The 14347-nt window shown below is 41.2% G+C and overlaps 1 protein-coding gene across 1 annotated transcript in view; it reads left to right on the forward strand.

The window, feature by feature from the left end:
- The window catches only part of fgf11b (fibroblast growth factor 11b), a 58222-nt gene extending 50717 nt beyond the window's left edge, over positions 1-7505 (forward strand). Inside the window, exons 4-5 of the mRNA XM_052118035.1 lie at positions 988-1186; positions 7113-7505. Of these exons, the coding sequence (XP_051973995.1) occupies positions 988-1186; positions 7113-7246 (333 nt within the window). The 3' untranslated portion in view covers positions 7247-7505. The remainder of the gene's footprint in view (positions 1-987; positions 1187-7112) is intronic.
- Positions 7506-14347: the final 6842 nt, after the last annotated feature.

Raw genomic sequence — 14347 nt, forward strand, 5'->3', positions numbered from 1 at the left:
CCAACTGCTGCTTAGTTTGATGCAGAAGGAGGGAGGAAGGGTGGTTTGGATAAAGAGTGAGAAAACAAAAAAGATCGAGAGAGCTGATGAAGACAAATCCAAGAAAAAATACAGAGCGTTGCATAGACTAAAAGCAGACAGGCAGAAATGTGGTTGTATTTGCTGGTTTTCACTCTCAAATTGAGCTGAGCTGCTTAATATATTTAAAAAGAAAAAAGCTCCCTTAACTCATTTCCAGATCCCAGCATCTTCTCTCTCTCTGTCTGTTTCTCTCAGTCTCCGCTGGCTTGCCCAAAGGCTTCAGTAAGCCGTTTCTGTTTGGCTACCCTCACTAAATCAATCCTGGTGATTGGGTCTGCTCCGTGACAGGGCAAGGACCCTGAAAAAGACTACGAGAGATGTACACATGTTGCTCCTGGTTACAGTCACCCAGTTACAGTGGCTTGGATTGGTGGGAAAGACTATAAGCTTAAGAGAAATGAATGGGAAACACAAGTTTGTGTTCTGAAACGGCCGATTTAAAGTTTTAAATTGAAAGTATAATGCATTTCTTTTCATTTCAGGCTGTGAAATTTTTAGTATCCGTGGATTTGTGGGTTCTGCTTTTGAGTTTATGAGACTCACACATATTTATATTTGCATTCCACCATGTATGTTAAGCAGAGCTCACCAGTTCTCTGCACTCAGAGTACCTTTGGGGACAGCGCTAAGTTCATCAGTCATTCAAATGAATGCATAGCTGATGAGTAGAATAATGTGCATACTGCTCTCTGGAGAACATAGCTTTCAAAGAAACACCATCATGAGATTTCACTTTACTCTCCACTGGCATGGCCCAACCAATCAAAGTACAGCATGATGTTATTTATGTTTGTAACTATATCTTTATCTTTATCTGTTGTTTTTACACACATGTATGTGCATACATTTTAGATGAAAGAACTCTGTACTTATTAGCTTGTTTTTGTGTCCCTTATTCTTTGGTAGGAGAACTTCAACCCAGAGTGCAAATTCAAAGAGAGTGTATTTGAGAACTACTACGTGACATACTGTTCTATGCTGTACCGCCAGAGCCAGTCGGGACGCTTGTGGTACATCGGCATCAACCGGGATGGCCAAGTGATGAAGGGTAACCGTGTGAAGAAGACCAAAGCGGCAGCACACTTCTTACCAAAAGTAATTGAAGGTAAGATCAGATGGATTTTAAATAGACTTCAAATAGACTTAAAAAAAAATCTTAAACCAGTCTAAGCTGGTTTAGCTGCTCTCTCGGTCTGGCCAAGCGGGGTTTAGCTGGTCGGCCAGCTGGTTTCCTAGGTGGACCAGGTGCTCAAAATTCTGCAAGCCAGACATGCAAACCATTTTAAAATGGCGTATTACCAGTGTGTTGTCAAATGCAGAAATACAGTTAGGACAGAATTACATCATAACATACTACGGTAAGAAGTAATCTATATTTTTGATTACTTACTACAATATCTTTGGATATAATCACAATCTAGCAGGGACATAACCATAATAGACCATTTCAAGATGGTTTAATTAAGTAACCTCTTTTTGTTCCTTGAACATGTCCTGCTACACCCGAACTCAGACTGCATTTGAAAGTGGACAAATCAACCTCCGAATGGCACTTTGAAGGGAGAATAGTCATGCTGTAAGATCGCTTCAAACTGAATTTTGAATAAAAATGACTTAAAAAGTGAGTTCTGAATGACACTTATTTTTGAGCCCCACACCTTTTAGACTTTCAAAGCTCTCACAGTGGATGGTAAAGTCTTCGAAGGGTATAGGGCATTGGGATAATCACTTCTGAATGGAACACACCCTCATTCAAAACAACAGTGGGAGGCGCTTTGTTTATAGTAACTTTAACACGATTAACATTACTAACATTGGCACGATTATCATAAAATGCCATTATCAAAATGTGGAACATGTTGTTAGGTTGCTGAATGCTCCCTGGATACCTGGAACTAATCGAAATTACATTGAATCATTTAGATGACACTTTTATAAAATGTGACTTACATTGCAAGAAAAATGTCATACAAAGTTAAACAACATCTACAGTGTTGTACTGCCAATCTTTCAAGGTGGCTGGAGTAGTATAGGTGCTAGCACAGAAGAAAGAGACAGAAAATTATTATTTTGTGTGTGTGTGTGTGTGTGTGTGTGTGTGTACAGTAAGTACAAGATAAGTTCAATAATAAGTGCAATTGGTTTGGATTGGTTAAGTGCTCACAGAACAGATGTGTTTTCACCTGGTTCATGAATGTTGAGATGGTATCCACCTAACCACAGTGGAACAGAGAAAGTGCACAATCGTGAAATAGACTTTGAGCCTCTTTGTGATGGGACCACCAGGCGCAGCTTTTTCATAGACTGCAGAGAGCGAGGTGGAGCATAGACCTGGTGAAGTGAATTGAAGTACGAGGGTGCGGTTCCATTGGCTGTCCTGAAGGCTAGAGTCAAAGCCTTAAATTTGATGTGGGCAGTTACAGGTAGAAGAGTGGGGTGACATGAGCCCTTTTTGGCTGATTGAAGTCAAGACACACTGCTGCATTCTGGAGCATCTGCAGTAGCTTAATTATGTTAGCTGGAAGGCCAGCCAACAAAGCATTACAGTAGTCAAGTTTTGAAATGACCAAAGCATGAAACAGGAACTGTGCAGCATAATAAGACAGAAAAGGTCTGATTTTCATGATGTTGCAGAGCGCAAAACTGCAAGATTTGAAATTACATGGTGAAATGTGGGCGGTAAAATTAAGCTGGTCTAACATCACTCCCAGGTTCTGAGCTGTTCTAGTTGGTGTTAGTGTCATTGAATAGTGATGATCAACCAAGATGAATAGTGAGGTTGTGGTCAACAGATGGGTTGGCTGGGATCAAGAGGAGTTCTGTCTTGGCCAGGTTGAGCTGAAGTTGGTGATTCTTCATCCAGGCCAAAATGTCTGAGAGGCAGGCAGAGATACAAGCTGAGACTCAATGATAGGTCCAAGTGATGTTGTGTATATTGAGAAGAGGAGGGGTCCAAGCACTGATCCTTGATTAAGACCAGTGGTCAGCTGGAGTGACTTGGACACCTCTCCTCTCCAGGGGTCCTTGAAAGATCTTCCAACGAGGTATGACTCAACCAATCCAAGCGCAGTTCCTGTGATGCCCAGGTCAGAATTTTTAGACCTCAGAAAATGCAAAGACAAACGGATGCATGAACCGATTCGGTTAAATGAGAAGGTTGGATGGATATGTGCTGTATTAACAACTGTCACACACATCTTATCTCTGGTAGGTGAATTACATTTATGCCAAATAATACAAAGTTTGAGAGGTAGAGCTCTAAAAGTGACTATAATGAATGAAGCAGCACAAGTCATTAACTTCATTCAGAAGACACTTTTATCCAGAAGAAAGTGACAAGAAAAGTATTTTTATCATTAAAAAATAAATCCTTTCCTTGTCCGCAGGTCACATAGACAGCTTGATTGAACGGCTTTATTGATTATAAAAGGAGCGATCCAATATTCCCGATTTCCCCACTGAGGGAATAATTGTGAGCATCTAATCTAAAATACAATTTCATCACTTCTCTTGCGTAGATGCGCTCAGTATCAACAACTTGACTAGATAAGTCACTTCAGGTAAACGTTTAATATTCTTTGAGAAAATTTGTAACGATATGATACCTCATTGTTTTTTGCTAATATCTCATTTGTTCTGTTTTAGCTAAAGATGTACTAGTAATTTTATTTTGACAGTTCTTGGATGCTGCTACTGGAAATGCTTCTGGGCCAGACATGTGCCGTAACTTTATAATTCCTTTGTAATTGTTTACATCTTTGAAATGGTCTATAGAAATGGAGGGGTACACGTTTTCCCCAATATTCAGATAAGTGGTCAACTACTATGGGTTTTTCATTGGCAGATTCTTAGGGGCCAATTCACTAAACAGTTACGTCACTTTTGCACATTGTACTTCGGTGCAAAAACCAGCATCTTTTTCACTAACTTCCCCAATCTATTTTAAGCAGGCACAATCAGAGCTTAAATAACACTGTCTTGAGTATTTAAATTATTTAATTTTAAACACCTTAAGTGCATCAGGGAAGCTCCTACCTCCATGTCGGGCATTTGATATTATGAAATGTCATGCATTTAAGTCAGAAACTAAAAAGAAAGAGGCTTAAACTAACTTAAACAAGTAGAAAATGAACAATGGCAAAAGCTCTTTTTATATTGTGAATAATCAATTGAATACACCTCAATCACATTTACAAGACCTATGTGATTTATTAATGCATGGTAACAACTTATTAATTCATTTGCATGAAACAAACCACGACAGATGAGTTATTTACGATAATTGACTGGCATATTTCAAAAAAATATATTGAAATGAAGCACTAACATTGAAATAACTTTGCAAAATCATTACTTTCTATTATCTTTCATGCCCACAAGCCTCTTCCAATGTCACAACTCAGCAACTTAGGTATCATCTAGAATTCTGAGTTTCCCACTTGTAAATATGTGTCACGATTCCCTTGTTGTCTGCCCTGGGTTTCACTTGACTTTGTCCAAAATTACACTTCCCATGATCCCCGGCCCTCATCACTGCCAGCCCTGTGTCATTGTGCTCACCTGATTGTAGTTTGTCATCATCTTGTCTCCAGTGTATATAAATCCTGTTTGTTCTCCATTCCCTTGTCGATCGTTGATGTTTGTGGACGCCTGTTTCCGTGCTCTTTCTATGTTTATCCTGCCTGTTCAACCTTTCTATGTTTTCCGTGTTTTGGTTTTATTTCCCCATTGCGGGTATTTCCTTTGTTCTGGTTTTGTCTGTTTAGTTTTCACCGTGTCTACTAAAACCCTGCAAATAGATCCTCACTCCACGTCTGACTTCATCTGCACGCATTACAGAACGATCGACCAAAAATGGATCTAGCAGCGGTTTTACCGAACTGGCCCAGGCAGAATTGACCGTTCGCGAGTACTCACATCTCTTCTCCACGGTCGCCATCTACACCGTGTTCGATGACGCTTCCCTGAAATCCATCTACTGGGTCGGGTTACCATCATGCCGGCGGAGGGAAGCGCCGGAACCCGGAGAGCACATGTGGAGGGAGTATGTGAGTCTCGTTGTGAAGAAACTCGCTGCCGAGGAACCACCCCTCTTGATTCCGGCTTTCGAGCCAGCGCCCACGCCTGCCACGGTCAGCGAGCCAGAGCCCACGCCTGTCACGGTCAGCGAGCCAGAGCCCACGCCTGTCACGGTCAGCGAGCCAGAGCCCACGCCTATCACGGTCAACGAGCCTGAGCCCACGCCAGCCACGGTCAGCAAGCCTGAGCGTTGCCAGCCTCATCCGCCCGGAGGAGGAGGAGGAGAAAAGGAAAGGCCTCTGCCCTCCAGCTTCTGCCTACCTCTGCCAAGCAGCCAGCGCCTGTAGCCTCGACCGTCCCAGAGCCAGCGCCTGTAGCCTCGACCGTCCCAGAGCCAGCGCCAGCAGCCATGACCGTCCAAGAGCCAGTGCCTCCCAGGGCTCCGCCTCTCAAGTCTCTCGAGCCACCCAGGGCTCCGCCTCCAGAGCCTTCCAGGTCTCCGCCTCCCGAGCCTCCCTCAGCTCCGCCTCCAGAACCTCCTTCAGTTCCACCTCCTGAGCCTCCCTCGGCTCCGCCTCCAGTGGCTCCCTCAACTTCGCCTTCTGAGCCTTCTAAGTCATCGCCTCCCTCAGCTCCGCTTCCGGAGCCTTCTACGACGTGGTCTCCTGAGCAGTCCACGGCTCCGCCTACCTTGGCTCCGCCCTCGGAGTTCCTCATGGCTGTGGTCCTGAGGCCGCCTCCCAGGCCTCCTGAACCTGTCTTTGCTCTGTGGCCAGCTCCCAGGCCACCTGGTCCAGTCCTCTTGTGGCCACCTTGGACTGCCTGTCTGCCCCCTGTGCCTCCTTGGACTGCCTGTCTGCTCCCTGTGTCCCCTTGGACCGCCCCCTGTGCCTCCTTGGACTGCCTGTCTGCCCCCTGTGCCTCCTTGGACTGCCTGTCTGCTCTCTGTGCCCCCTTGGACTGCCTGTCTTGTGCCCCTTTGGACTGTCTGTTTGCCCCTTGTGCTCCCTTGGTCTGTCTGTTTGCCCCTTGTGCTCCCTTGTCTGTCTGTTTGCCCCCCACTCCTTGGACGATTTTTGTTTTTTTGAGTATTCCCTTTTTGTTTTTTGTTTCTGAGGAGCATCTGGAAGCCGCTCCTTTGAGGGGGGGTTATGTCACGATTCCCTTGTTGGCTGCCCTGGGTTTTAATTGTCTTTGTCCAAAACTACACTTCCCATGATCCCGGCCCTCATCACTGCCAGCCCTGTGTCATTGTGCTCACCTGATTGTAGTTTGTCATCATCTTGTCTCCAGTGTATATAAATCCTGTTTGTTCTCCATTCCCTTGTCGATCGTTGATGTTTGTGGACGCCTGTTTCCGTGCTCTTTCTATGTTTATCCTGCCTGTTCAACCTTTCTATGTTTTCCGTGTTTTGGTTTTATTTCCCCATTGCGGGTATTTCCTTTGTTCTGGTTTTGTCTGTTTAGTTTTCACCGTGTCTAATAAAACCCTGCAAATAGATCCTCACTCCACGTCTGCCTTCATCTGCACGCATTACAATATGTCTTTGCTTGGTCATCCATGTTCTCGGAACTCATAATAGCGACATTTCCAACTCCACGTAAAGTCAGCACAAGTCACTATCAGTCCTTTCCATGCAAACACGACTCCTTGCTATGTAAATTAAGCTCATTGTAGATCACGCTTCACTCACAAAACTCGCTGCTTATTTGCCCAGTGCAATAAATATTGTGCTATTACTGCCCGAGGAAAGCAGGTGTAAACTGAATTTTATTGAAAAGAGAGTTTGCGTAAATTTTATATTAATCATAGCAGTAGTGATTCATTCATTAAATAACTATCAAATGATGTTGAAGATTGTTATAATCTGGCATATATAAGGATGCATGTGAAGTGAATTTGACACTTAGCCAGCGGAAACAGCAGTAAAATAAAAGTAACTTCATCTAGATCTTCTGGTGTTGTCCAAAATAACATAAATCTCTCTTGTTCTTCTCTTTTGCTTCCTCAGTGGCCATGTACAAGGAACCCTCACTGCATGAGCTTGTAGCGGAGCAGAGTCCTCCTCGCAAAACTGTAAAGACTTCAGACTCCCCCTCCCACCAGAATGGGAGGAAAGAGGGCCCCAGAGCTGATGCTTCGTAGCACAGGGTATGCACACAGGGAGGGTGAGAGTCTACGTTGACACCGAGAACTCCATATTCCTTCACGCAACGAGGGCAGGAAGAGCTGTACAAGTGGCCGCTCAGTGTGGGTTTCTGAGTGGGAAAAATCAGACCGTGGCCCCTGGCTCACTGCAGTGAGAGGGGAACCTCCAGCCTCTCTCTAGCAAACCAGTCCACCAGAGCCCCCATATGATCCCCTAACTCCCCTACAAAAACATGTTTCAGAGATGTGCCCCCAAACGTCCCACACTAGTTCTCTCACAGTGTCAGCCAGCAATAAATTTCAATGGCTGTAAGGAAAATGCAAACAACATACATTCTGTCTGAAGAATCAAGGTTTCTACTTGATATGTTTGATATGTGATCCTTGATATTTTTTAAATTAGGTGTTTTGGGGTTGTGTCTAGAGGGTAACGTCCCGGCGAGAGCCGAATAAGATGTTCACACACTGTATTTATTGTGTGTTTGGAGTCCTACAGAAACCCTAAACCTAACCGTAAACCTACCACTTAAACTTAGTAACAGTGAATGAGACTCTTGTGAGACTTAGGGTGTAACCATCTAGACACAGCCCTGTTTGGGTGAGAAAGAATAAGAGAGAGAGAGAAGAGAGAGATAGAGTTTATCGCCTAATATCATCATTATGATCCAAGCAGATGATACCCTTAATGGTTCAATTTCCCTGCAATCACAATGCCTCCTCTCTGTGCCAATCAGAGCTTAAACTACAGGAGAGAGTGCAATACAATTATTTTTATTGGACCATTCTAGGAGGATCCATTTCTATTGGTCAGCAAGTGTAGATTGATTTCTGCTGGACTGCAGCCAGAGGAGCAAATGGTATCAGGCCAAACTTGTGATAGGACAGTAGGGAGCAAATAGTTCACTTTGATTGGATCACATTCTATAAACCAAAAACAGAGTTTGTAATGGAACAAAAGAGTGGTTTTGCTCTTCTGCCCTTTATTCTCAGCCTGATCTCATGAAAATGATGTGACTGTGGCGACATTTTTGCACATTATTACATGGTTCCTTATACATAACTGTATCATGGAAGTTCCAAGGTGAAATGTCGACTGTGTGGCACTTAAAACGATTTAAATTTGATGAAGTTTTTAATTTTAATGTTCTATCGAGTTTTAAATGAACAAACCTCCTACCCTAAACCTTAAACCTAACAGATGATGTCATAAAAAGCAAATGTGAAATGAAAAATGCAATCACTGAAGCAACTACATAATTTTGTTGTCCCACATGTCCACTGGCATGCTCTTCAGGACTCATACCCCGATGCTTTGCATCGTAAGTGCAACAATCTATCAGTTGAGCTACCGCACAATTTGAACCATCATTAACAAGCTTATAAATGCAACTGGTCATGTAATGCAAACAATTAAAATGTATGACCATAGTAAACATGTTTTGATGTCATAAGACAGCATTGTTTGAGGAACAGGGTGAAAAGTAAGTGTTTATAAACTGATAATCTGCCGTTTTACGTTGATGATGATAATAATGAAAATGAATTTCGAGTGAATCTACAACCAAAAGCATATATTTTTCATTTATATGTGGCATATTCCTGCAGGCTGTAAGATCAAAAAAGAAAACAATATCAATGAAAGAAAAAAAACAACTAAATTCTCTTGTGACAACTTTATTATTTTTTAATGGCTAGTGGGCTCAGAGTGGCATTAGTATCATTGGCAGTCCAGCCATGATTGCTTAAATGATTTACTCCCATTCCCGCAAATGTTCAGCTCGTTCAAGCAGCGTGGACAAGAGATTTTAATATACAAATTTAAATTGGGGAGCACTCATCAATGATGTAGTTTTTGAAAGCGTTAGTTTGTTTGTGTCTGTGTGTGTGCTTAAAGTGTGTTAGAATGTGAAAGTGACAGAATGACACGAATTGAACATCTGCTTCTATTATTTGTGTGTGTGTGTGTGTGTGTGTGTGTGTGTGTGTGTGTGTGTGTGTGTGTGTGTGTGTGTGTGTGTGTGTGTGTGTGAGCGTGTATTTATCACTTTGTGGGTACCAAATGTCCCCATAAGGATAGTAAAACCCGAAATTTTTGACCTTGTGGGGACATTTTGTCGGTCCCCATGAGGAAAACAGCTTATAACAGCATACTAAATTATGTTTTTTGAAAATGTAAAAATGCAGAATGTTTTCTGTGAGGTTTAGGTTTAGGGGATAGAATATAAAGTTTGTACAGTATAAGAACCTCTATGTCTATGGAAAGTCCCCATAAAACATGGAAACACAACGTGTGTGTGTGTGTGTGTGTGTGTGTGTGTGTGTGTGTGTGTGTGTGTGTGTGTGTGTGTGTGTGTGTGTGTGTGTGTGTGTAAACAACCCAACTCGGCTCATAGGCAGATTTGATCATTTTAATGGTTGAGGTGAATCTGTGCATTTTAATCTGCCTGGAGATGTTGACTGATGACCCTCTTTAGGTTTCATAATTGACATATAACAGAGAGGAAGTGCTGTGACATCAAAGCAGAAGGAAAACTGTGAGAAAACAAGATCTTTGTAATTCCACATGCATCTTACTTCACATCCTGCTCACCCCACTCCATAAAATGTTTGCAAATTGTTGTGTGACGATGTGTGTATTTGTGTAAAGGTGGTTCACACATATTATACCTGGTGTCTTTTTGTCCTTAAGGTAAGGGACCTACTCTGATTATGACATTATACACTTAATGGCCAAAAGAAACTTCTGGGCTGTAGAATGTGTGACCCAATTGGCTGTGACATTTGCCAGACAAGGTGAAGTTCAGGGTTACTGCGCCGGGCTATTGTTTATGTACTTTGGTTTAAATGTCAGACAACACCGGCAGAGAAGTCAAAGGTGTGTAAGCAACCTTGTCTGGTGTTGTGTTAACAAAGTCATGCATTCATGAGTGAGTGAGTGAGTGAGTGAGTGAGTGTGTGTGTGTGTGTGTGTGTGTGGTCATGGTCACCCCAATGTCCTTGAGTTGTGGCACGACTTCCTTGTTCTAAACACAGAAACATAAATAATACAACTAAACTCTGCAAAAAAAAATATTTTCTTACGGATCATTTTTGTCCTTATCTAAACATCTTTTAAACAAGAAAAGAAAAAAACACTTGAGAAGCATGATCATACAAGATATTAATTCTAGTTTTTCTTGTTAAAAGCATAATAAACTCAACACATTTTTTTTGATTTTGGCATTTGAATTGTTTAAAAAAAAAAACATTAGATAGTTTTACTGGAAAACAAGACAAAAGTACTATGACATTTTTTGAATTAACAGTAACAGACATTAAATCAAAGGACTTGCTAGAAAAATGCTATACACTTCATATTTAGGAAAATGTAATAGAAAGTCTGAAGAATGTACAGCAAATGTCAAAGAAGGTTTGTGCATGTTGCAGAATGTTTTAGCATGTTGAAACATGATATGTGTATGTGGACAGTTGTAGTAGTGTAAGTTTTTACAAGAAGAATTCATAAGGAATAGTTCACCATAAAATTTAAATTCTGTCATTATCTACTGTGCCTCATGTTGTTCCAAACCCATATGACTATCTTTCTTCTGCATAACACATACAGATATATTTTACAGAATGTTGTGATGCAATAGCAGTTGATAGCAACTCATTTTAAAGCTTAAAAAACTATTGAAAGTGTTATAAAATAGTCCATGTGACTATTCCAAGTCTTCTGAAGCCATTCAATCACTTTGTTGAATAACAGATTGAAATTTAAGTAATAATTAACTCACATAAACAGAAAAGAAACAATCAAATTGGCGACACATCAATAACATCAAACATTATTGGTTCTTGTCCATCTTGTGACCAGACTTCATGACACAAAAACAAAAGTAGTAAGTCACTACCAAATGTTATTTTATGGAAATCAGCGGTCGTAACATTATTTAAAATTTATTTTAAATTAATTAATTAGTTATTAAATTGGGGTTGGAACAACATGAGAGTGAGTAAATAATGGCAGAATTTTAGTGTGAAATATTCCTTTACAGAGAATTCTAGTACGTCGATGAGTAACTAGACAGAGACTTTATGGATTACTCTGAAGAAAGTTTGGCTATGCGAGACGAAATTTGGTATGAGTGCGTTCTCGCTGCGAGAGTTTCTGAAAGTCCTGAGGGCAACTCAGTGATTGAAGTTGGAGGTGAGTAAGATGATTTTAGAGGCATTAGATTATGAGAAGGAAACTGGAAGATCATTAAGTTGGATTTTTGGAGGACAGCGTGTTCTTTGGTGCTAATGATGAGAGAGAGTGAGATAGTGCTGTGCAGAGCTCCTGGTGTGTGAATTAGACACTGAACAAATTTCTTGCTGATTGAGCGGAAGAGAAAGAGGGTCCTTTGAGGATGGGGGATTGTGATGTATATGTGTGTGTGTGGATGTGTACACCAGCTACCTGTCCCAATGGAGACGGTTGAGAATGGTAGGACGAATTTGGCGCAAACATGCCCCCTCATGTGTGCTCCATAGTCACGCTCCATTTCCTGAGCAGTCTCCCAAACCCTCTCCTGTGTGGCCAGTGGCTATTAACCTTCCCTCCAGCTCTGTGTGTGTGTGTGTGTGTGTGTGTGTGTGTGTGAGAGAGAGAGAGAGAGAGAGAGAGAGAGAGAGAGAGAGGTAACGATTGATTGACTCAATAAAAGCCAAACTGGAGAGCAATAGCCCAGCGCTGTGAGCAATAATTTCCCTGTGCAACTGAGGAAACCAAGGACATTAGCTGACTATGAACTGGGAGTTTTTAGTGAGACTTTATCTGGTCAGTGTGAAAATGTAGGAGGAGACTATACTAAGACAGAGAGTCAATTTGAATTTTAAAGTGATAGTTCACCTAAAAATGTAAATTCTATAATTCTTTACTCACACCTCATGCCGCACGTATGACTTTCTTTCTTCAGTGGAACACAAAAGGTATTATTCGCTTTGATCAATGGCCTTTATTAATGTTATTTCAATTATGAATGAATAACGACTTATATTTCATTCTGTTCCTCACACAAAGCAATTGTATTGCTTTAGAAGGCTTATTGATTACATTTACTGCGGGTTAATGGTGTTTTTTGTCCTTTGTCGAGCATGGCAAACCAGACTCGTAATTCACTTTTATTATATGCCAAATAAACCCTGTGAAGACTTCTTAACATTCACAAATGGAAAAAAGAAAGCTCACGGGTTTGGAGCAACTTAAATATCAATCTAAATAATATGTGAATTTTCACAGGGTGAAATATTATTTAAAACCCAAACTTCTTCCTTGTGCCCTCTCTCTTTTCCTAGACCTGGTTTTACTGTGTGTAAAGTTGGTTGGTAGTATTACGTTCTCAGATCTCTCCTGACTCTCGTTCTCTCTTTTAAATCAGGGCAAGTTCTCAAAGACACATTGAGTCCACCCTCTGTTTCATTTGCCCTGAATTCAAGCATGCATAAATGAGTCAGACATGCGTGTTCCACAAGGATCAGGGGGGAACAATTATGACATTTTCATGCTGTATATTTGTAATGAACAAAAATGTCATACTATATATCTCTCAGAGGAGTAAAAAAGGAAAATGTATGTATATAGATAAAAGAATGATAAAAAAGTCATATGAATGATAAAAAGGTCAAAGTGATGACAGTACTGTATGTGGGTGCTTTAGGGGAGACAGACTGCCTGGTCTTGCTAAAACTGCTGTGAGCCATATTGTTAGGACTTTGGAAATGTACAGATTTTTTTTTTTTTCTATTTCGATTGAATTTTATTTACTTGTAATTTTAATTAATACTGAAGGCCATTTTTCTACCCTCAGTATACAGAAAGATCCAGGGAGTCAGTAGTAGACAAAAAATTAAACAAAAAAAATAACCTTATGGGTGCTTCCTTGAGCTAAGTATTTACGAAAAGTTTAAATTTGTATTTATTTTGTATGCAAATGGATGCTGAAACCTTGTATTTGCTTGAGTTAAAGTATATTTCCCTTGTGGTGACTTGTATTTACATTCTTTTCTTTTCTTTGATTTTTTTTTTTTTTTAACAAACTAATGAATTACCTTTTAATTACAACCTCCTCACCCACAGCGAATGATGCATTAATGACTTTGAGGGCTGTAAGCGAAAACCTGCTCGAACTGCAGCCTGAAAGCCAGTGCACTTCTCTCGATCAGGAATTACTGCAGGTGTCTTCCAAACAAAAATGAAAACAAGCCAATCCCTTTCTTCCCTATCTTCTTGTCTTCCAAAATGCAAATAAGTCTTCCATTAGCCTGGGCTTGTCTGAGTGTGGCAGTAACTGCCAACTGGAAAGTGGCTTCCTGATTAGCCCCACCCTCAATCTTACCAATTAATGCAGGTATGAGTTAATTGGCTCTTCAGATAGCCACTGGAGGCAGAGTTCATTACACCAGCCTCACCAGACAGCATGGAGGTCTTAAAGGAGACTTAAAGGACAGAAATACACATACACATGTTCAATGGCACCACGGACTGACCATAGCCTAACATCCAATAAGAAATGGCCTGTCTGCTCACAATATTTGCTTTGGACTACAAGCACTCAGAGCCCCAAACCAGCAAGGCAGTGTGGCAGTGAGATACAAGACATGCTGCTCTGACAACAAAAAGCCGACACACCTGGGAGAGTGGACTCTTGTACTGCATGCATCCCTAAATGGAAGTACTAGGAGAGGACTCCTCTATTCTAGAGCACTGGATCTCTTTAGCACCCTCTCCTGGCCTCCGAACTTGCCCCCTGTCTATGTTTCTAGAGCAATTATACATCTCTGGGCTGGGAGGAGGGAGGGGTGGCTTGGCATATTATTACATATTATTGAATAAAACAGTTATATTTGTATGATTGTAAGAGGTCTATGATGGACTGTATTGGAAGTAAGTGTGCAGGTTGTGTGTTTGTTCATGAGTAACACAATGCCCTAACCAGACATTATGAGATTAATTGTCCTAATCAGTCGTGACCTTGACAAATGACATTTTGTCAATGTTTCTATTTCAGCAGCATCATGCTTCGAAGCCCCACCACTGTGAAATATAATTGGTCTAAAATCCTGCTCCACATAACT

The sequence above is a fragment of the Xyrauchen texanus genome, chromosome 44 (assembly GCF_025860055.1).
Source record: "Xyrauchen texanus isolate HMW12.3.18 chromosome 44, RBS_HiC_50CHRs, whole genome shotgun sequence".
Lineage (NCBI taxonomy): Eukaryota > Metazoa > Chordata > Actinopteri > Cypriniformes > Catostomidae > Xyrauchen > Xyrauchen texanus.